The sequence below is a fragment of the Pteropus medius genome, unplaced genomic scaffold, assembly GCF_902729225.1.
Source record: "Pteropus medius unplaced genomic scaffold, Ma_sr-lr_union100, whole genome shotgun sequence".
In the NCBI taxonomy this organism is placed as follows: Eukaryota; Metazoa; Chordata; class Mammalia; order Chiroptera; family Pteropodidae; genus Pteropus; species Pteropus medius.
Window position 1 is genome coordinate 12,458,395 of NW_024340696.1, and position 23,896 is coordinate 12,482,290.

At 45.8% G+C, this 23,896-nt stretch overlaps 1 protein-coding gene across 5 annotated transcripts in view; it reads left to right on the forward strand.

Annotated features, from left to right (window-relative positions):
- The window catches only part of PRR5L (proline rich 5 like), a 65,634-nt gene that overhangs the window by 33,747 nt on the left and 7,991 nt on the right, over nt 1–23,896 (forward strand). For 4 of the 5 annotated variants that reach the window (XM_039867200.1, XM_039867212.1, XM_039867205.1 and 1 more), the window contains exons 4-8: nt 111–159; nt 11,518–11,575; nt 16,059–16,150; nt 19,166–19,306; nt 23,233–23,359. In XM_039867200.1, coding sequence (XP_039723134.1) covers nt 111–159; nt 11,518–11,575; nt 16,059–16,150; nt 19,166–19,306; nt 23,233–23,359 — 467 coding nt within the window. The remainder of the gene's footprint in view (nt 1–110; nt 160–11,517; nt 11,576–16,058; nt 16,151–19,165; nt 19,307–23,232; nt 23,360–23,896) is intronic. The other variant, XM_039867221.1, reaches the window with a different exon arrangement.

Below are 23,896 nucleotides of genomic sequence, written 5' to 3' on the forward strand. Positions count from 1 at the left end.
CTCAGTCCCTGTGCCGTTGGTCAGCACTCCATCATCGTCATGTGTCTGTGAACTGGACACCAGGAGCTGTACCATCGAGGGCTGCTTGACAGATGTTTCTCTCTCCCCAGGCGGCTGCTGAAGAGTGAACTTGGGTCGTTCATTACAGACTATTTCCAGGTAAGCCATGTGGTTCTGAGCATCATCATTACTGTGCATGTGGGGACAGATATCTAAAGGGATGGCTGATGTTATACACCTGGACATTCCTTCCACATTTAAAATGATGTATACCCAGTTCCTATGATGTGCTGGGCACTGCACTGCAGTGGCCACCCAGGAGCAGAAGGCAAGTGTGGTCCCTGTCCTTATGGAGATTGTAGTCTTCGACAGGCTTTTTGGTCTCAGGACACCTTTCTGCTCTTAAAAATTATATCTTATTTGGATTATCTCTATCTTCACCATATTAGAAATTAAACCTGAGAAACTTTACAAGATGTCTTAATTCATTTTAGTAATAAACCTGTTATATGTTAGCATAAACAACATTTTTATGAAAAATAACTTTCGGAATAAAAAAATAGAAGAGTGGCATTGTTTTATATGTTTGCAAAACCTCTGCATGATCTGGCTTCTTGGAATGATAGCTAAGTCCTCGTATATGCTTCCCATTCAATCTGTTGTGATATCACACGTCATGTCATTTCTGGAAAACTCCACAGAACACTCATGGAGGACTCAAGGTAAATTACAATCTGGGGTCATTAAGGGAATGGTTTTGACCATGTGGAAAAGGTCTGGTGGATCCCCCAGGGGACCCTAAACCACACTTTGAAAACTGCTTCTCTAGCGACATTCTCTCTCACCTCTATGAATGCATGGTATGTAATTGATATAATTATATGTACCCTTTAGCCAAGTTATTTCTTGTCCATAGCCTTTTGGTCTGTTCTCTTAAAGATAGAATTGTATCAGATGATCTAACATTCCTCTTGCCTAAACACTATTGTTATGAGGCAAATGAGTTCAAGGTTCCAGGTTTAATTGGAGGACGGTTTCTAACCCGCTGACAGAGCTGCCTTGCTGACTCTGTCCAAAGGCATATGGGGGGAGGGCGTAGGGAGGTGTTATATAACACCTTCGTGACGTCAGTGCCCGCTTTTCACTCTCTAGCTGAGTGGTCTTGGACAATCTCCTTTCACCTCTCTGTGCTTTGGTTTCCCCATCTATAAAATGGTAATAAAAATATGACCTACATTATAGGTCATTGTATGGTTGACATGAAATGACACATGTAAAGTACTTAGCACATTGTGTGTGTGCGCGCGTGCGTGCATGCGCACGAGCGACCACAGGATAGTGGTCAAGAGTGTGGTCCTCATAGTCAGACTACATAGGTTCAACTGCCACCATAGCCACTTAACTAGCTGTGTGATCTTGAGCAAGTTGCTTTACCTTTGTATTTTAGTTTCCTATTCTGTAAAAATAGGGGTTATAGGGTTGCTGTGAGCACTAAATAACTTATTATTTGTAAAGTGCTTAGAACAGTGACCAGCACAGAGTAAGAAAGTGACGTGTTCATTAAATTTATATATATATGCATGTTTGTTACTCTGAAGTGTAATCTACCTCTTTTAATGAGAAAGTAACATAAAAATACATAATATCTCGGTTTCAGGTTGGTGGTATTATTCTGTATCCAAGGAGAACATACTTTTAAGACAGTATAAAGAATTTTTAGGTTATAAAAACAATACTGGCATCTTCATATTTTTTTCTTTACATGATCTAGGAAGCTTAAACTTTTATAGGTACTTTAAAAGAATGACAAATGTCAGTCATTTAAAACACACTTACACACACCATTAACACAACGCACGCATGTGCGCGCGCGCGCGCGCACACACACACACACACACACACACACGCACGCACGCGCAAAAACAACCACTTAAATGTGGACAAAACAAGACCCTACAGAAGCCTGGAATTCAGCTGGTTGAAAGAAAGCTCCTGTCCAGGGAGAGATGAACAGAAAGATTAAGAAAGAGATAATTAGTCACAAATGTGAATCATTTCAGTTGCCCTTGATTCAAAGGTTAGTCTTGTCCTCACTTCCTTCTCTTGCTGCCTCTAATGATTGATTTTTAAATGCAGCTACAGAGAAGTGGTTTTTCAATCAGTCTTGGAGAAGCCTGACTGCCCAGCTGCCTTCCTCGTTGACATTTAAAATAGACAGGGTTTGGTGTGGTTTCAATAAGGTTTTAAATGTCAGTTGTCTTTTGGCATTGGGGGCTACCCTTAGGATGGGTGGGGAAGGGCATTTGGGTGGGGACTTGTTTACCTGAGAGGCCCTGAGGTTTTTGGAGTGGTTAATGCTGCTTGCAAAGTATGCCAGACACTTAACAACTAATAACTGCATGCCATTTTCTACTGGGAGCTTAATCAGAGAAACTACTTGGTGAATATTGAGTCTCTGAGGGTGTGGGTTGGGAACTGGTTTTCACAATTTCAAACTTGGGTTTTTTCTTAGCTTAAGGTGCTAGACTGGAGAGAAGGCTGTCCTAGATTGAATGAAGATTTTAAGTTTCATGTCAGTGCAAAGCCTTTTTTTTCTTTTTTTTTTTTTTTAAATATGTGTGGTTCTTTAGTCCTTAGAAAGTACCTGGTACATAATAGACACCCAATAAACCTTCTTAGGGGTGAGGGAGGGGTTGTCCATAGATAATGTGAGAAATCTTAGGTGGTACATGAAAACATTAGCCCTTGTGGTAATTTTTTTAACTAAATGTATTGGGGTGACATTGGTTAATAAAATTATATAGGTTTCAAGTATATAATTCAATAATGCGTCTTAATGCATATTGCATTTTGTGTTCACCACCCAAAGTTAAACCTTGTGGTTAGAAAGTGTTTCCCTTCCTTATTTTCCTTTAGTGCTTCTGTTTGTGCCAGGGAGAGTCTCGGTTTGTGCCACTGTCCTTCACACTTCTGCAAGACTAGGCAGAGAGCAAACTTAGTGTCTCCAGCTGGGAACTCTGTCTAATTAGGATTTCATATCACCTTTTCGTTTGCATTGAGTTCATCATTGAGGTGCATTTTATTTATGGCAAATGATGTTGCTATAGTTTCATTTTTAAATATTAGTGTTCCAAAAAAGTAGATCGATTTAAGAAAAAATAGTATGCAAAGAATAATAGTGTAGGTGGCCCTGCCTATGGCCACATTGTGAAGGTAGTTGGAGAGAAACTAGGGTTTGGAAAGCCCCATGCTAGGTAGGCGTTATTTGAAAATGGGCTGGTTCCAAAGCTGTGTGAAAAAAAAAAAAAACCTATCCACAAACAAACTATCCACACGAACAGGAAATCCAGGAGGGAAGGCTCATAGAAACCAGCCTTCACATTCAACTACCAGATAGAGTTTCAAGAAGGAAAGTCAGTGGGTTCCAAAAAGTACATTCCTCCTGCAGGGAAGAGGGAAGACGGTCTGGGGACAAGTGAGGAACAGAACTCAGGGTGGACAGGTAAGACCCCAAAGCTGTGGACGTGGTTGTTAGACAAGGTCATGAATGGACCGCTCGGCACTGGGCTTCTCAAATGAAGAAGAGGGTCAGACGGTGGCCTCCCGCCATCTGCATTCAGCAACGAAGTCTGTCTCCTCCCAGACCCCCAACCCGATACCACCCAGAGTTTCTAAAGCCATCTCGGGGTCTGCTTTTGAAGGCAAACATTCTTTTTGCAGCTTTAAAGAAAGACTCACAGAAAGAATATCTTCATTGAAAAATAATGAAAATGCCCTGAGGTGAGGGCACGGGATGAGCAGGAGAAAACAGTGCTTATCTCGTGTCTGCACACAGAGGAGACAGGCCGTTTGATCCGCAGAAGCACAGAGAGATTTCTGTAAGACACTGGCCAGAAAAATCTTTGATGTTTCCAGCACTGATTTTTCTTTTCCCTCTGTCTGTTTTGAATCGTGCCCGGAAGGAAAATTGGGGTTTCTAAGAGGAACTCTATTATCCTGGCGGACAGCTCTGAGGGATAATTGGTTCCTTATAACTTTGGAAACTGATGATATGAAATGCTCTGCATTTTTCTGTCGCCTAATTAAGTCTCTTGGTGGTTCACAGCCTGGGTGTAGGAGGGGTTGCACTTTCTGTCCTTCTGCATCTGCTGGCTGCATTGTGTTTGTTAAAATCTTTTCCCCGAGCCCAGAAAGTTAAATTCCTTTTGGTTGGAACTAGAGTTTTGCTTGATGCAGAAACTCAGTCTATAGTCAATGGTTCTGAACAAGCTAGTACTTAGAAAAAGGGGAGATCAGTCACCATGATTGCCAATAGGTCATGGATGGCCTGGTAGTGTTTGATAAAAATACTTCCATTAGTCGTTCATATCTTTGAGAGTCCCAGGAGGTCAGTATCCCCTTAGCTCATCGTTATCAGAGAAGATTCATTATGCTTATGACATACGGCAGAAAGCCAAAGGAGGAGACCGTGAAAGTGTCCTGGTCACCATGGAGTTTGAAATTAAAGATAGTGCAGAGATACAGATGCATCCATACGGGTAACACACAGCGTAGTGTTAGCTGAAGATCTGAATGGATGGTAAAAACAAGCCCAGAATAAATATATTTTGTAGGGACAAAGATGAGACTTGTAAGAATCCAGAGGAAGTTGGGTAAAGAGATGATAAAGAGTGGGGGAAATTTTTTTTGCACTTTCCAAATCCAAATTAAGTAGAGGAGAAAACTTCGTGCTCTGCTTTAATCAGCCCAGGAGGGCTTCTAAAACAAGTGGAATCCCTGCAATGGGAAAAGGGATAATTCGGTGAACAGACAGTAGCAAGGGGCAATCCATATATACTCTGCTTTGAAAATAAAATTGCGGCTTTGAACAAGTGAGGCTGGGAAAAGACAAAAAGAGGGTAAAGGATGATGGACTTTGGAGAGAAGGTCATTTAGAGGTTGTATTTTGGATTTGGCCAGTAGTCGGAAGAAAGGCATTGTGGGGTTTGTAAACATTGTAGTGGCCTAGAAGCATCCCTTGGCCATTGTGAGGGGTGGGAACAGGGTGGGACTTGTCTGGGGGCTGCGAGCAGGACCCCTGGATTTTTCAGGCTACGGTCTGTGGGGCTGCTCGCCAGCCAAGCGGTTACCTTTCAGCGGCTTTGCCACACTGAATCTCCCTGGCAATTTTATACAATTATTTGAATATTTTTATTGTACCTTTTTCAGATTTTATGAAGCTAAATGGAGAAATCAATCTTGAAATTGATAACCATAAGCTTAATATAATTGAGATAAAGATGAAAATCCATAGGCATGCCGAAATGGCAAATCTTTAGCCTCATTGGACTTAGGTTATTATTGCACATTCAGTTGTTAAAGAGGGAACATGTAGGTACAAAATGCTGAGCATACATCACCCAAAGATGAGGTTAATTAGGGATTTTATAATCCTTAGCATTATGGGAACAGAACGCCTCCTTATATCCCGGAAGCATGTTGTTCCACATTAGTACATGTTTTCAGGAACCCATTATGTATGAAATTGGGTGATTTCCTATAGACTAGGCAAGGAATCCAGGAGCCAGGTTTACGGCCCCTGGGGGAGGGATGGAAGGTAGGGTAGAGGCTTGAAACGTGGTATTCAAATAAATGTAAACATGCAGCAGCTCGGTGGCCACGAGAAGTAAAGACTGAGTGGGGAGGGCTGAGAAATATTTGTTAGACATGAAAAGCAACAGGACAGCTTTTTCTGAGGTGATTTAAGAGCTAGAAGGAGTACTAAAATAAGGATAACAGTAATAGTGACTAACACTTTGGAGCATTTATGTGCCAGGCATTGTTCTCAGTCGGCAGCTTTCCAAGTGTGGTCCCCAAACCAGCATCTTCACCATTACCCAGAAACGTGTCAGAAAAGCGGATTCTCAGACCCCACCTCAGACTAACTGAATCAGAAACTGTGGGGTTGGGGCCTAGCGGTTTGTTTCAGCAAGTCCTCCATGGTTCTGATGCACACTCAAGTCAGAGAATCGCTCCGAGCATTTTTCCTGTGCTAAGTCATTTATTCCTCCTGACAGCCCATGGGAAAGGTTTTCTTAATACCATTTCTGCAGATACTGTAACTGAAGCTCAGAGAAAAGAGGTTATCCAAGATCATATAGCTGGTAAAAGATAGAACAAAGATCAAACCCTGGCCATCTGGCCACAGAGGAAAATTTTTGGATTCTACTTTAAATGTTAAAATGCCCTTAAGATATCCCCTGAAAACCCCTAGAGGAGAGAGATTCAGTGTTTTTCTTTTTTTTGAAGGGAGGAGAGGTGTGGGTGGAAGGGAGTCCAGCAAGAGACATGGACCATTTTCTTGCTACCTTGTAAAGTAACTTTTAAAAAGCTGATGTTCACCGTTTAATTATGACTGAGATGGTGCTAACTGAAGAATTAGCATTCATACCAAGTTTCCAGTCTTCTTCATTCTCCATCTGGGGATTTCTCTCTGGTCTCATCACACCCCTACACGTATACCAGGACCAGTTTATTAGGGACTCTCTGGGCCTGGGGGTGAGTTGTGTTTGTAAGACTTTTTGTTGCTCATCCAGGAAGGCATCCAAGTTCACAGGAAATGCAGATGTTCTTAGAAATGATGATCGTACTTTCAAAGTCACAGAGGGGAAAAAAATGGAGGTGGCCCGTGATTTTCATCCCTGGCTCGGTGCCAACAACAGGAACCTTTGTAGACACTGATTTCCCTGGAGACAATTGCCTGGAGTTGTTGGTTCATACAAGTCCTTGGTGGGCAGGCAGACGTGCTGCCGTACCCCTCTGGGGCAGGAAAGAATGTCTCATTTGGGAATAGAGTCTGCCTAGGAGCAAGGTATTTACTTGCTAGATACTGACCGTGGATAGTGGAGAGGAAGACCTCGGAAAAGTACTTTTGGAGAGGTGCAAGTTGGGAAGCTGGTAGCTAGATTGGGCAGCAGAAATGACCCAGCTGGATGGAAGCTTGGTGGTAGAACCCGGTTACATGGTCTGAGATTGCCAAGCCAGCTGCCCCCAGTGTCTGTGAACGTGAAATGGATCTCATCTACTTTCCCCAGTGGGCAAGGACCTAAGAAACCTCTCCAGTTGACAGGGTGGGAGAGCACTATGGCTAAAAGCACTAGCCCTTCTGCTGGGTAGGTCTGGATTTCAATCGTTGTTAGAACACTTATTGGCTGTGTGACTGCAGGCATGTTACTTAACCTCTCTGAGCCTGTTTTCTTAGTAATCTAAGTATAATCCTGGTACCTCCTTCAAAAGGTTGATGTGGTTACTAGACGAGATAACATATGCAAAGTGCTGGGTACATAGTGAGCAGTCAACAAATGATAGCTGTTAGTACCTTGGTATTATCTTTTTATTATTATTATTATTATTATTATTATTATTATTATTATTACTAAAGTAAACCATAGGATTATCCTGAGGGAAAGACATGGCTTTGGAGTCAGGCCAATGTGGGTGCAAATTCTGGTCTCACATGTGCCTGTTGCTTCTCTGAGCATCAGTTTCTTCATTTGTAAAAAGGGGATAGGATTGTGGCAAATGTAAAATGAGAAAATGCATGAACAGGGTATAATTCGCTGGCTGACAAAGAGTAAAAACAAATAAGTCTACTGTCATTCTTATTATCATTATCATCATTAGTGCTAAAGCATTAGAAGTGACAGGAGGCTAGCAGCTTAGCATTACAGAATGCCTACCGAGTGGAAAGTTCTTCCTTTTGGGAAGATGGAGGTAGGTGGCATCTCTCTCTGCTGCCTAGCTTGTTGGTTCCTTGTTCCCTGGAGTCCCTGTGGCTGGGTTGAGGAGGTGCCTGCTTGATAAGAGGTGAGTGCTGTTGACAAGCCCTCACCCTACAACCACACACCCTCTCTGCTCCTCCTGCCCACCCGCTGTGATTACCCGGGAAGAGCTGGGTCTTTCCAACTCACTGAAGACTGGGTGGTTTTGGATGCCTTCCCCAGACATCCTCGTTTTTTGCATTTTTCCTAGCCGAACCTCATTTTTCTGTTGGCAGCCCATTTTTCGATGTCTTAGAAAAAGTGGATATGTCAGCTGTTTTTCATTTCCACGCTCCTCTGCCACTTCATAAAAGTGCTGTGTATTCCATGTCTAAGTTCATTTATGGGGTGGAGGGGGGTGCTTTAAGTAACAACAGGCCAGATCCAAGTCCCAAATCATTTTCTAGGTGGCTGCTACTTAATGTAACTGTTTTTTTTTGGCTTGAAGCCTTGGGGTTGGGGAGGTGGTGGGGTTGATACCATCGAGCAGGAAGTAGGACAAGAGAAAAGTCATTTCTTCTCCAGCTCTGTGAGAATGCAGCCCCGTCCCCTCTGCCCCACAGCAGACATTGCCCAGCACTTCCAGAGTCAGGCATTTGTTGGTCTGGGATACTGTGAGGTGAGGTCTGGAGAGAATAGATGCTTAGAAAGACAATGCAAAATAGGTGCTTGAGTCTCAGCAGCCTTAAGTCCCCCTGATATCCAGTTGGTATGTCCTTAGGTGAAGTGACCAGCGACAGGCTTCATAATTTGCAGGGCCCAGTGTAAAATGAAAACGTGGCCCCTTCCCATGGGCCTGCTGCCACCCCCCATGGTGAACAGGAAACCTCCAGGAGAGTGTAACCTCCACAGTCTGGGTACATAGATTAGGTGGTCGAGAGACCCCTACTGAGTGACCAGCACGTGCACCAGGGCACTCTCAGTCCAGGGTAGGGAGGGCTGTGCCACGCCTTTCCCCAGGATGCTCAGGGCTCATGCCCAAACCCCTCCCCCACATACACACTAGTGCCTGGACCCCCACCGACACAACCCTGTCACCACCTTGGGATTAGGATGACTGCAGTAGTAGGCCAAGGTCGGGGAGACCCCACAGAGCCAGGCATCAGGGGGAGTGGAGCAGGTGCCTGAGGTGGTGGGAGGCATGCCCACGAGTAACCTGAGGCCTCAAGCCCCCAGTGCATGTTCTCTTGCCCCATCAGACTTTACTTACAAAACACAAAGTCAAAGGTACTAAGAAGTGAAGATGGCAGCTGCAGAACATTAATCCCCACGTGCAGGGCCCTTAGGAATGCAGGACCTTTTGGAACATAGTGACTGTAGATTCCTAGGAGGGAAGATTATTGGCTCTGTTTGAGAACCAGGTCAGGTAGCAGGCAGGAACCAGGCCAATCAGCTAAGAGGGGAAAGGCAGGTCATAGTCAAGGGTTTGAGCATGCAAGATGGGGCACAGCTCCACTGAGTAGATGGTGGGGCTGTGGGCTAAGCTGACCCAAAAGATCCTTCTCTTACAGCATGTGCTCCACAATAAGAGACAGAGACCCCACTTCTAGCCATAGTTTATTCACCTATAAAATAAGAACAAAATCTACAAAATCCCAGGAGTCTTAAGAATTTTCAAGATGCTTTTGAAAGGTACTGTAGCTCCCTGGAAAATGGGTCCACTCAAGTATCATCAAAACTGAGTGAACCATTTAATTTTGACCACAGGACTGGGAAGAGGGGAGAAGGACTAGATGATCAGTAAGGCCCCTTTTAACCCCAAGTTTTTGTTACTCTTACTTTGGTCCACACTATAGAATTTCGATGCTGTGTATCATGAGAACTTTAAAAAGAATGTTTTCTTTTTTATTTCTCCATAATACACAAATATCTCCTTTTCTTTGAAAAAAAAATTTTCCCAAATGTCTCCTTGAAGTAGGAAGAACTAGAAAGGAGAAGGAAGGAGAGCCTAGGCCATTTTTTAAAGCTTACCCCTTAAGAAACATACAAAGTGATTTTTGTCAAATGCAGAAAATGTCAACAGACTTAGGAACTCTCAACGTCTTGATTTTGATAGTCTAAATTTGATGCTGTGGTGTTTTCTTGCTTTCTGAGCCAGAAGGTGCTGGAATTCATTTGCTTGGCCAGATGATAGAAAACACAGGGTTCCACCTTAATTACTTGTCCATTCCATAATTCTTTGTAAAGGAATTGATTTTTTTTTCTTTAACCAAGTTAGTGTACTCCTGTGAGATGTCATTCTCGCTTTGATTTGAGGTTCCATCTGCCATCTCGAAACTAAATGATGACCATTATTTAAAAGTAGATCATATCTTGTGAATTTTAGTAGGACCTATGAAATTTGCTTTATGTGTATTAGTCACAGAAATGTGACAGTACCTTTGATGAAATATTTTAATATTTTTGATGTAGGCCCATTCATTACAGGTTCTACCTCCCACTTCTTTTATGAAGAGAGTTAGGCAAAGAGAGTAGCTATTATCATCAGTACCCACGACCACTGATCACCGAGGACATAAAATATTGTGTGTGGTTACAATGACTAATTCCTTTAAGAACTTTGTGGTATTGCTGGTATGATACCATTTTACAGATGAGGAACTCAAGATTCAGGGAAATTAAGTTCAAGATCACACAGCTAGAATGTGGCTGAACTGGGACTTGAACCCCTCTCCCCTGTCTGATACCCAGTTTTTTCCACTCTACCATGCATGCTCTGTTCAGCACTGTGTAACAGGGTTTTAGGGTTTTATAAAGAATACTAAGAAACGCATAGAATATTTTTGTAGGGTATATATCACCTTTAGCCTCCCTACCCCATAAGCATAGGCCTATAGTAATGATAATCTAACAGTGTGAGGTGAGTGAAGAGGCACCAGCCCACTCGTGCTCTGTGAGCTTCTGTGACTCACAGAGAGGCTGCTCTGTGCCTTATGGGACCAGATATATAGCCTTTCAAGGGAAGGAAGGGGTCTGGGTGGGAAGACTTGCCAGAAGGCAGCAAAGGAGTATGGAAAGAACATGGCTTCTGGAGTTGCGAAGACCTGCTCTGTCTCCTGTGAGCAAAACTCTTCACTGAGCATCACTAAAGTAAGGGTAATGGCATCGACCTGATAGGATTATTGGGAGGTTTGGGATTAAATGAGATGAAGGATATAAACCCTCAGATATACACAGAATGCTTAATAATCGTGAGTTGCAGTTGCAAAAAGACTTAATCTTACCATTCCCATAATTTTCCTGTGCACAGGCCCACTGGCTGACACACGCTCACTGCCGCTTAAGGTTTTGCATGCAATCTCTTACAAGCCAGTGAGAGGAACCCTAAATTTATCTTTTTTTAAAAAAAATCTATTATATCTGTATAATTTCCCATCTCCTCAGCGCTTCTACTTCTGAGTTTAGATTAAGGGCTTGGAAGATATTGGGTGTCAATGTCCATCCACAGAATTCAGCCAAGCTTGTGGCATGCCTCTTCCATGGTTGGGGGGACGGGGGTGAGTGCTGGGTTTGGTTCTTGTCTCACTCTTTTCCTATGGGATGTCTCACTGTCTTCTCCTGAAGCTGGCCTTCCAAGAGGACAAACGTCTTCTTCCACTTGGAGGCATGACGAGCATGCGAGCGCCCAGAACTCCGTGCTCTCTCCTGCTGGAAGTGGAAGAGGGTTGTCAGCTGTGAAGTGGCCCAACTCTTGTGCTTTTTTGTTCTCTTTTGGCAGAACCAGCTTCTTGCAAAAGGACTGCTGTTTGTGGAGGAGAAGATTAAGCTGTGTGAAGGCAAGTACAAGGCTGCCCTCACAGAACGGGGTCCCTGTGACTCAGCCTTTGATGTTTGGGGAGCTGAAGTGCTTCTGTCCAAAAGCGGCCGGCTCCAAGTGGCTGATTCACCCCGTCGGTTTCTTCTCCAGCTAGGCGGCAGCATTTCGATTTGAGTCGGCCATTCATGGCATTGCAAGTTAGAACTGTGTTTTGAAAAATGAAGTGGAATTGGGGTGGTCTTTTTGGGGACCTCATTAAGAGTTCCCCACCCCCCCACCATGGGATATGTGCTGGTGGTCTCCTTCATAGGGATAAATTATACTGCAGATCCTGCCATGGTGTTCCCTCTGGTCCATTCGGATCCAGGCTATTTCCTACTGGCCTCTGTTATAGTCTGGTGGTCATACATGACAGGAGGCCTGTGCATTTGGGAAACATTAGGCTAAGCAGACACCCACTTAAGGGTATATGATTTGATAGGCAAAGGAAAATTTTCTGGCTTTAAAAGATCTTAGGGCCCATACGACATGATAAAAAGGCAGTGAGTGGAGATGGGAGATGGGACCAGAGGCCAGAATCAGCCAACCCCATGAGTCTATCAGGGGCTCCTGTCAGCTCTCATCCAAGTGGATCCTGATCTTAGCTGCCGCCTAACTTCTTCAGTGACTTTGGTCAAGTTTCTAGTTTCTCTGAGTCTTGGTTTTTATCATCTTTAAAATAATCAAATGGGGGTAGGGATTATAGGGAGGATAAAGTGTATAAGTGACATAGCACCATACCCAGCACGTAGTAGGTATGCAAACTGGTTCTGTCTTTATTTTTTTCTACTCTAGCCTAGAGACCTCTATCTGTAGGTCAAACTTACTTCTAGACTGAGACTTAACAGGCATTAGGTCATCCCTTTTTAACTCCATTCCCTGGGAAAGAGACTGGCGTCTAGTGAAGTGGCTTCTAGAAAGACAAAGTCGGAAGAAAGATGAGAAACTGACCCTGGAAAGTTCAGCGGCATACAGTAAGTGCTCACCAAACCTTTGGGAGAATAAAGGTTAGAAATTAACCTCTATTTGAGAGCCGACTGAACCTGTAATCTTGTTTCCTTGGAATATATCTATGCTAAGACTTTCCAACCTTATAAGTATCCACTAACCCAAGGCCTTATTTGTAAGTAACTTGCTTTGGTGAGAGCTAAGTGGCCCTTTTGCATTTTGGTGGCAGGCTAGTACACAGATGTAGAAGGTGGTGGCCTAAGAAAGGGAAGAAAAAGAAACTTGGTCTCTGGCTACATGATTTGTCTGTAAGTCATTTGGGCAATTATTACATGTTCCTGGAAATGTGGAAAAAAATCAGCTTTATGAAAAAGATACTGAGCAAAACCAGAGATTCAGATGTCCTGAAAAAGGAAAGTTGAATGTCTCTCACTCAAGTGACACGCAACATAGGTACATTCAGAGCGAAAACTCAGAAATGGAGCTAGATGGGGAAACAGGGGTCATCCAAGATTCTGTGCCTCAGCCCCCAGATGTGGCTGGAGCATGTGGGGCCGGGTGTCGTCTCTGGGTCCCTCTAGTTCTGGGGTGTGGGGGCCCTTTGTGCACAGTGGAGGGGCATGTAGGGAACTTTTAAGGGTCTTTCACATCTTCAGCCAGAACATTAGTACTTTATTTTGTGTATTACAGCTCCAAGAAAGATTTTGTTTAGATAAAAGCATTCTCTTGCTATAAAATCTAGTTTGGAAACAACTGACATGATCCATCCTATCGCTGAACAAACTTTATTGACCTGTTTGCTGATATACATACTGCCCCACCCCCACCACCTTTATTGCTGCAGAAAAGGCAGAGGCAGCTCATATCCATGTGTTGCTCTTTTGTGGGACATACCATGTGACTCTCAGTCATCTTTTCTATAGCTTTAGTGACCTTGACTTTAAAGAAGTTTCTCATACCTATTCTATATACTTCCAGTGATCTAAACTCTCATGGCACATTAGTGGAGTTTTATAAGATAGTCATCTAGAACCTTCCATCCAAACCTCCCTCATCTTTGCAGGGAGCTTCATCTTTGACTTGTGGGCTGCCTCTAGAGGTGAAGTCACCTCCTTCCTTTAACTCTTTCTTCCCCGGGGTTACCCTGTTTTGTTAGTCTGTGTCTGTCTGACGTTCTTCTCTGAACATGTTCCAAAACCTTCATTGCTCTCTGAAGTCTGCAGCCAGCAATTAGACCTCGGTTCCCAGGAGAGGCGCCTTCTTGCTGCACGGTTAAAGAATTACCTCATGTGCCAATGATCTTTCTATCTTGGTAGTGAAGGGGAGCACATAGGCATCAGAACGGCCCTGCAGGATTCTCCTTCCCTTCCTTCAGGCCCAGAGGGCCTCTGCTTATCTTTGTAATAGAAGGCTTAGGCTAAGGGCCATCAATAAAGGAGCTGGAATAGCCTTTTCTCCTTTGAGGTACATTATCCAAGTGTCGGGGTTCACCTTAGTTTGAGGTCTCAGGATGACCTAACATTTCAGATGGTCCTTTTGACTCTCCCAACTCCTCCCTGAAGTGAACTAGCATAGCCTATGTTTGAAAACAGGATGGTGAATGATTCATTCAAACATTTATTATCTACTATATATCAGGTACTTTGCTAGATGCTGGGGACACCTAGCAAAGTTGAACAGAACCATCATAGAAGTAAAGGCCCTTGTGGAGCTTGAAACCTGGTAGTGGAGACAGATATCAATCAAATCACCACCCAGTATAAAACTGCAAACAGGACACATACTAAGAATACCATCCACAGTAGGAGGATTTGACCAATGGGGAGACTTTCCTGTGGAAGCGATACTGGAGCTGAAACTAGAAAGATAAACATTTAGGTTGGCAAAGAGGGGAGGCAAATTACAGTCTGGGCAAAGGGACTAGCACGTGAAAAGGCCCTGTGGCACGGATAAGCATGGTGAGTGTGAGGGACTGAAATAAAATTCACATGATGAGGTCCCAAAGGCTGAGGGGAACACGGAGTAAGATGAAGACATAGAAGGAAACAGACTCTCACTGGCCAGTTTGCCCACATTATGGAGGTTTTCATTATCTAAACAAAGGAGTGTGTTAGAACTAACTGGTAAGTCCTGCTCTGTCCTGTCCCGTATTTGCATTAAATGGTAACCTCCTTCCACTCACCAGCACTAGCATCTGCAAAAACCTGTACATTTAATACATGTCATTCATTCACTCAGAGATCTCTAAAAATTTATTTAGCAATGTGTCTGACACTGTGCTAAGCACTAGAGATGTAACGATGAGCAGGACAGACAGGGCTCATGCACTCACTGCCATTCTAGTGGAGACAGAGAAGTAAAATAAGCAATTCCAACAATGTGTCATTAGCGTTTTATGGGGGAAAGTAGAGAGTGCTATGGGTTTGCCCTTTCCCCCAGTGTATTTTATTCTGATCTTTCAAAATCTGCTAGTCATGCCCTTGCTCTGTTCTCTCTCCCAGCCACTGCTTTTATTGTCCATTAAATTAACAGGAGATGCTAAATGAATCTTTCTATGTCCATTCAGCGGAACTGACACTGTTCTGCCAGATGCGTTTCTCAGTGTCTGATCTATGCTGACCCAGTTTCTCTGCCTCAGATGAGCACAGAGCCCGATCAGCTCTGTTATCTAGGTCATTAAACAGGAGCCACCCTGCGGGCCCCTCTCTGCCCCGCCTGCCTTTCCCGCTGCTGCAGAGTCCCGCACACAGCCTTCTGGGGTCATCAGGCTAGATGACCCCTGCACATCTAGCCTGAGGGTGACGCTTAGCCATGGCTCCTGATCCTAGAGGTGCCTGATCCTAAGCACCGCGTCGGGAGATGGGTCCTGTGTTTTGCAGGTACCATGTCAGAGAAGGCTGCCCTCGCTGTTACTATAAAGAAGTGGGTAGAGGTGACAAGTTTCCAGGCTGTCTTTCCACCTCCCTCAACTGATAGCTCAAATCCAGAATAAAAAGCGAGTGTCTTAGTGATTTAAAAAAAAAAACGAAACCAATATATAACTATGCACATGATCTTCCTGGATTATGTTGGTCAAGAGCATGGGTTCTGGAATCCCAGCTCTGACTTCTAGCTATGTGACTCTGAGCCAGATACTCGGCCTCTCTGAGCCTGTAGACTGGGGTAGTAGTCTACTCATGAGATGTCTTACAGATAAGTAGTTTAGCGCAGTGACTGATAATGTTGTAGCCATTCTTGTGATGATAGCAATTATGTGATTTTCAAAATTCAGCTTCCTTTTCTGGATTGGGGGATAGCGGGCATATTTTCAGCTGAGTCTTCTCATCCAATTCCATATTTACTGTAGTAACACCTTACAGATCAAACAAATGTAGATATTGAGCTTCCTTTGGCTGCACGGCCCCCGCCCCCTCCCCGTGATTCATTTGACATGGAACTGTCTTCTGGCCTTTCCTGCAAGTAATGACAAGTTCTTTTCTTTCTTTCTCTCCTCCCATCTTCTCGCCCTTGTGTAGGTGAAAATCGCATTGAGGTTCTGGCTGAAGTCTGGGACCACTTCTTCACTGAGACTCTCCCCACCCTGCAGGCAATATTTTATCCAGTTCAGGTCAGTCTCACTGGAATGGCCTTCTGCCAGCCTCAGCAATTTGTCTTACTCCTTGGCCTGTGCCACCTGGGGCCTCTTGGTGAATGGGGGACAACCAAGAGGTTGGGCGCCTGAGTTGGCTAAGGACCACGGAGATCTTTGGGGGGGCTCTCTGGTTCTATATTTAGCATCTAATCTCAAGCAAAGAAGAGGCCCCACATAAGTAACAATTTGTAGGCCCTCATCACACTCTTGGTTTAGAGCGTGTCTGTATATTCTCAGAGTGGTTTGCTTCTTACTTTTTGGAAGTAGAGAAGACGGGGAAAGACTTCTTTCTTTTCCCTTTCTTCCCCCTCCTCTTTTCTTTGAAGCACAGTTTTTAAGTAAGTTTCCTGTTGCTCCGAGATTGTGGGAAAGGAAAAATGTCCCTTGCCTTCCATAAGAGATTCTCGAAGATAGCGTAGCAGAAAGAATATTGGACTCGGAATCCGTAGCTGGATTTGGGCAAACTCATCTTGCTTCTCTGAGTGTAGCTCCCATTCATCTCCTGCAAAATGAGGAATTTAGACTAAAAGGTGAGCGGCATCTCTTTTGTGTCCGTGACCTCAGCTCATTCTACCACTTGTGTTGATTTCCTTCTACCCTCCTGCAGGACCGGTCAGCGCCAGCTCAGAATGGGCACCCCCTACGGCAGGTTGACCAGGAGGCCTTTCTCTCCAAACTATGTGTGTCTATCACACACCTGTGCTGCCGTGTGCTCCCTGTCCCACAGCTCTGTCTGGGGTTAAGGCCTTGTATCTAATCAGGCTTTGTTGAAGTGTGGGCATGGGGCACAGCAGTAACAGCCATCAGCAACAGTAGGAATTCCCTTGTACGAAGGTACTTTGTTTACTCTGACTGGTGTTTTAAAGGAATTCAGAATTCTTTTAAATATATGTCAAAGATTTGAAAATTGAGAGGTTATGCCTACAGAGTTCATTTTCCATTTCGGGCCTGCCCCTAACAATTCTGGTAGAAGCCTCTGGCCTGTGGCTCACTGCTCTTTTTGTCCCATCCTCAGCTCCATCCTGCATCCCTGAGAGAAGACTGATAGCATGTACGTGGACAGCTCAGCCCCCGTGCCCGCGGGCTTCTCCCTGCCCTATTATAGTCAGTCCTCAGCCAGCAGTGTGTCTCAAGAAGACAGGCCTGGGAGGTAGCGTTGCCAGATTTAGCAAATGAAAATACAGGATGCTGAGTTAAATTTGGATTTCAGATAAACATGAATAATGCAGTATTTGGGACATAAACTTTAAAATGATTTAAATTTAACTGGCTATCTTGTGTTTTATTTGGCAACTGTGCTGGACGGAGTGTGCAGTCCCAGGTCTCTCATAAGACTATTTGGGCAGGGAATTCCCAGGTGTGGGTACCTAGATGGGTTTAGAATGGGGAGTAGGGATGTGGGTGGGACAATCATCGAAGGGACAAGAGGGGCCCTCTTAGGCTCTGGTCCAGGCGTAAGCCCACGCAGGTCTGAGGATGGCGCTGCCTTGCTTTTCTTGAAACACTGTAAAATCTGACAATAATTGTTATCACGCCTGTCCACCCCCACCCCAATTTCCCAAGTGCTGTTGCCGCTGCTGGTCCAGACACCTCACACTGAGAACCGCTGACTTAGGGGTTCTTGCTACTGGTAGTAACACCCCCTGAGGTGTCTGTTAGTCCGGCTTGATCCATCTCACAGCTCCTCGTGTGTTTAAGTGTCTATATGAGACCTACTTCCTTGTTGGACAGATGTGGCTTTGAGCGCCTCCTATGTTCAAGAGTATGGAACTTTGCCTTTATTTTTCTACCTTATGCAGTGAAAGAGCTAGAGATGAAGTGAAGGCATAGATACTTCAAAGATAGACAGTCAGTGCCAAGAGCTGGGACGTGGTGCAAAAAATAGAAACTGTAGGATCTTGGAAAATTCGGGATGGGGGAGGAACCACTGGCACTGGAGGTGGTCAGGGAAGGCAAACAGAGGGAGTGGTTGAACTGAGCCCGAAAGGTGTGGGTGGTACTGTGTGTGCCTCTTGGGATAGGGAGGATGCAGAGATGGCCAAGCCATTCTTGCCCTTGTTTCTAAGGAGTTATAGGAAATGCAAGACTTCCTTAAATCTTGGTAGCCTTGAAGGATGGGAAACCGAGTCCTATTTGGTAGGGTATTCCCTAGTGATATCTTTGACTCTGCCAAGAGCAACCCATTTTTGGCACGTGCAAAAAAGGGTCTGGGAAATGGCCCTCCTTTCCTTTTCTGTTTTAGGGAACTTTGGGAGCTCTAAAATCAAATAGTTTAAGTTTGCAATCCAGCTCTACCTTGGGTAAAATACTGTTACTCTGGGCTTCTGGGTTTTCATCTGCGAAGTGAATTTTATAATAGCACCTCTTTCAAAGGGTAGTTGTGGGGATTGAACATGTGTCTTACATCAAGAGTGTTTAAGATCATGTGTAGCACATAGTCAGAGCTTAATAAGTGCCAGCTCTTAAGATTATTGGTTATTCTTTTCTTTGTCCCCACCCTACATGGTTGAACGATTTACTTTCCTTCTACTTTCTCAGCTATTTTCCTTCCTAAGTTACTTGCGTTTATATCAGAGTCTAACAGGTCCCACGTTTTCCTCCTTTGCCTGGCATAGGATAGGTGCTCAAATATTTAATGGAGGAAGTCGAGGAAGCAGCCTTGAATGCGGGGCGGTGGAGTTGATCTTTTCTCCTGTTACTCCCCATCTTCTTCTCTCTTCCTTTTTCCTGACCACTCACGGCATTTGTGACACCCTGGCCCCCATTATATAAGTCTTGTATCATCTTTGGTTCATTTAGGCAGGTTGAGTCACACCTTATCTTAAACGAAGCTTTCATTCTCAAAGATAGGGGCCAAGTCTTTGACTCTGACAGCCCCCCCAGGCCTCGAGACTACTCATCCTGCCCCGTCCTAGGTGCTCTGAACCCTATGTGCTTGGTGGCAGATCGAGCGAAATCTTGCCTCTCGACCCTGCCTCTTCTTTCCTCCAGGGCCAGGAGCTCACCATCCGCCAGATCTCCCTGCTGGGCTTCCGTGACCTGGTCCTGCTGAAGGTGAAGCTGGGAGACTTGCTGCTGCTGGCCCAGTCCCAGCTGCCCTCATCCATTGTCCAGATGTTGCTCATCTTGCAGGTAAGGCCACAGTAGAGACATGACCTCAAGGCCAAGGGAAGGAAAGAGGGAGATTGCCACTGTGAGATGAGGGGGAAAGGCCACCCTTCTCTCTTCTCCTGTTCTGTCAGGGAGTCACAAGTTAAAGTAACAATAACTCACTGCAGCCTAACTCAAGCCAGACTAGGAACTCTCTGGAAGATTCCCAGGACAGATGGGCTTCCTAAAGGACTGCAACCAGAAGGGAGACCGTTTCAAGCCACAAAGCCACCAGACTTTCTCCGCTTATTGGTCTCTACTTTCATCTGGTCTGCCTTGGTTCTCCCTGATGCTGCCTCTCTCGGCCTTGCCTGGTCTCTCTTGGACTTGGTCTCTCTCTCTCTTTTTCTCTCTCTCTCTCTGCAGAATTGCGCTCAGTGCTTTGATTTGCACCTAATCAAACATGGCATCTCATAGCTTGTGTATTTCCACCAAGAGATGACCCCACGTGGTTGCCTAGTATCTCTTCATCCTGATTCTAAATCAACAATAGGAAGACGAGCTAACGTTTACTGGTTCCTGCCAGGCATGGACCAAAGACTTGAAGTGTGTTGCTTTCTGAATCAAATAATCCAAACGACCACATGATGAGGTGGGCACTGTTGTTCCCATTTTGCAGGCGAGGAAACTGAAACCCAGGAAGCTTATGTGCTTGTCCCTCAGCAAGAAGTAGTAAGATTCAGAACTATGTACACTCAAGGGGAGCACCTTGGTTGGTCCAGCTTGGCCTACATGACTCCCCTCTGCCCAATCGGCCGTGACCGGGAATGGGATCAAGGAGTGTAAACATGGCCTCAGTGGTCCCAATCCAGTGGATGCAGGTACACAATTCTCGAGAAACAGGGCTCGTTGGGTAGGGACACTCCCATAAGGAGGCTGCTACACATCCCTCACCTCTGTTCCAAGTTCAGATCCCGCAGTATCAGCTGTGAGCTTGTCGCCAGCTTGTCAGGGAAGACCCTTCCATCCTTGATCAGGCTGGCGGTGACCCCAGGCTGCCCCCTCAGCAACGGGGAGGGGTGAGGGGGGAGAATGTCAGGCTTGGGCCCTGGTCTCTCCCTCCCCCAGCTGCCGTTCTCTTCCTGTTTTCTAGTTAGACCCTCCTTCTGGGCATTCTCCCGCTTTCCTGAAACCAGAGCAGAGGAAGAGTTGCCTAAGAGGATGAGAGTGGGTGTAATTGGCTGGAATGCCAGGTCAAGTATTTTTATGGCAGGGACGGAGAAAGAAAGGGGGTAGAAAAGTGTGTGTGGAGCTCGTATCTGAGAAACATAAAGTCGAGCTTGGACCCCGAGTAAGGAATCTAGAGAACGAGCTCTTTGGGATTCAGATAGGGAGATCGAGCAAAGAAAGCTGGGTTCCTATCCTCAAACTTTCATTTATAATATTTTAGAGATGAGAGGTGATTCCTTTTTCGTCGTTTTTGTTATTGTTTTTGTTTGTTTTTTGAAGGGGAATTGAGGTGAGGTCTGTCACCTGTGGATGGTAGACCAGACAGGCCTGCCTCTGTGGTAATAAAAAAAACATCTACTGCATTCTGACATTCTGGGCCCTGTGCCCGACAACCTAGGAACCATATGTGAAAGCTGTCATCGCCCCCCTGAAGCCCCTAAGGACATGAGACTCCTTGACTGCTTGCCCAGAAGACTCTTCTTTCTTCTGCCCTATCCCCCACCCCAATTTGCTCTCTATTGGGCAGCTTCAAACCCAGCAATCTTAGGAAAACAGCTCCAGTCTGTACTCCGGCCTCTGGCTCCTCCTACCTCCCAGCCTCACCTGGAACTCAGTGTCCCGCTGCTGGTCCTCTGGCCACGCTGGCCTCTCTCAGCTTCGGCAGGGTCTTTGTGTTCCTGTTCCCTCTGCTCAGAACACTTGGTCTCCAGTGGCCCACAAGCTCCCTTCGAGTGAAGGCGGGTTTGTATACTTTCTCCTCTCTCTTGTACGTTCAGCACCCAGCACAGTCTCTGGCACATAGTAGGTGTTAATTAAATGTTTGTTCAGTGAATGATGGCACCAGCTAGAAAGAGCCTAAGTAGGACTGACCCCAAGTCTCTGGCCTCAATCCTCGTGGTGGTGACCGATTCCAAAACTGGCAGAGGAAAGTACAGTCCAAGAAGCTCCACGGTCAGGACAAGTGTCTGGGATGTCGGTTAGGGAAACAGTCGCTGTTTTCCCATTTCACAGATGAGATGGCGGTTCAGAGAGGTGGCCAACCAGTTCGGGGTCACATACTGATTTGTAAGAGATCTGAATTTGTCACCCATTCCTCAGCTCTTGCTTTTTCTGCCTTCCCACTCAGCTTGGTGCTTACGAATTGTAATGGGGGAAAGGCTTAGGGTAGAAGTCAGAAGAAAAAAATACCATGGAGGAAAAAAAATTGAAAAAAGAAATTCCCTTGGCTCTGAAATCAGGGCGGTTGGGGCTGAAACTGTTCCACTCTGGAGGCCCGGGGTGGGTCTTGGGGGTGTGAGCAAGGCTCTCCCCTTCCTTCTCCAGCATGTGGATTCCCTTCCCTTTGGGCAGAGGTGTGGGCTTCTTCCTCAAAGAAGCATCTCCTCAGCTTTCCCTCTTTATTTCTGCTGCCAGCTTTTCCGATGCTTTAGCTTGCGCTGAGCGGAATTAGAGCCTGGGGCCATGAAAAACCATCATGACTTCTCCCCATCGCCACCTTCAAGTACCAGGCAGCCTCAGTTGAAGCGCTGTGCAGGCCACTCACATTCTCTCTGCATCTCCTCCCTTCCTACCCGACCCCTTCCCAGCCCCAACCTGCACGTCTTCTGCATCACAGCCCCCTCCTCAGCCTCCCCAGTGTTTCCTTAGGCTACCCGCTCTCTCCCACCACCCCAACCACCCCAACCACCCCATCTCAGTGTGATGGAGCTGACAAAGAGCCAAGCCCTCCTCAGGAGTGTCCATCTCACCCAGTGACCCCCCGTGTGGGATTGGCCCTTCCGGGTTCATTGCCCGACCGTCTTCCCTTTCGACCCCCCAAAACTCCAGTGCACGGTGGAAAGAGTCAACTTGTAAGTGTAGGTGGTTTAAGATCTATTCTGTTTTGAGAATTTGACAGGGCAGCCTTGTCTCGGCTCCCCTGCAGCCGCCCAACCCAAAGGCATGGCTTGGAGTCCTTTCCAGTGGTAAATTGAGTCTCCTTGGCGTCTGCTGGTTTTCTAGAAAACTTTGGTTACTTCCTGGCTCCTTTCCGGTTTTGACTGTTGTGGTCATTGTTTTAGTTGCTGTTTGTTCTGGGCTTGGCTCTGAGGATGCCGGTCATGCTGGGCTTTTGAACCGATGCTTCATTTTGTTGCTGAACAGACATCCCATTCCAGGACGATTCTCCTTTTCTTCTGCTGTTCTGGACTTTTTCATATTTTGTCCTCCTTTCTTTTCTAGCTTGCTCACAAGTGGCAGTAAAATGTGCTCGGAGCCAGAAAGCCTGGGTTCCAGTCCCACGTTTTTGCCACTTACCAGCTGTGTTTTCCTGGGCCAGTTGCTTAAGCTCTCTGGGTTTTAATTTCCTCATCTGTCTAAGGGAGATGACGAGAATGTCACCTTCCTCGGGATGCTGGGAGGCCTCCATGCTTTGACACATGTATAGTGCTCGTATAGTGACTGCATGCTGAGTGTGAAGCAGTCATTGTGACTGTGGTTGGGATCAATCAGACCTCAAACCTGGAGCTGGACAGTCCCACCTGCACTGCATCAGCAGGGCCCACGGGAGAGGCAGCCACCACACACAGTTCTGATCACAGTGACCCACGACAAATGACTCGGGCTTCAGGCCTCAGTGTCCTTTGCTCCAGCCACGAAGATGCTGCCTTCCCGTATTAACTGCCTTGAACATAGTAGGAGGGCCAGCTGGCCATGGTGACCTTGACTGACCTTTGCTTCTCTTGGATGCTTGTTTCCAGAGTGTTCATGAGCCCACTGGCCCAAGCGAGGGTTATTTGCAGCTGGAGGAGCTGGTGAAGCAGGTGGTTTCTCCTTTCCTGGGCGTCAGCGAGGACCGAGGCGTGTCAGGCCCCATGTACACACTGGGTAAGGGGCACAGCTCTTGAGGTGCCAGGAGCCTAAACAATAACGCTACCAGCTATGTTTTACTGAGCCCCGATTATGTACCAAGCCTTTTGCTTCCGACGCAGGTCTTTGCAAACTTGTGCATGTTAATCACGCGTTTCCCAGCTGGCCTGTGTCTTGGAAACCTTCTCCCCACTCTGTAACTCCTCCCCGGGGGCTGATACTGTGTCTCTGGGGTGGTGCTTGTCGGATCCACATCTTTGATCAGTGGCTTTGATCTTTTTCTTGTGCCTGCGATGTTAATTTTCCTGTATCTGATACCAGAAACTGCGTAATGCACTTCCCATCCCCCTTCCCCCCCTTGAATGGAAAAACTCCCGTGGTGGATTTCCTTTTGAAAAGAGCTGGAAATGTGAAGCCAACTTTTCGTGTGTGTGGTCAGATGAGATGCAGCTGCCGCGGCTCCCCACTCCGTTTCTGCAGATACTGCCAGGGCCTTCACACCAAGGAAAGGGGCTCCCGGATCTGGGGACAAATCCCACTTGGGGGCCTGTTGTT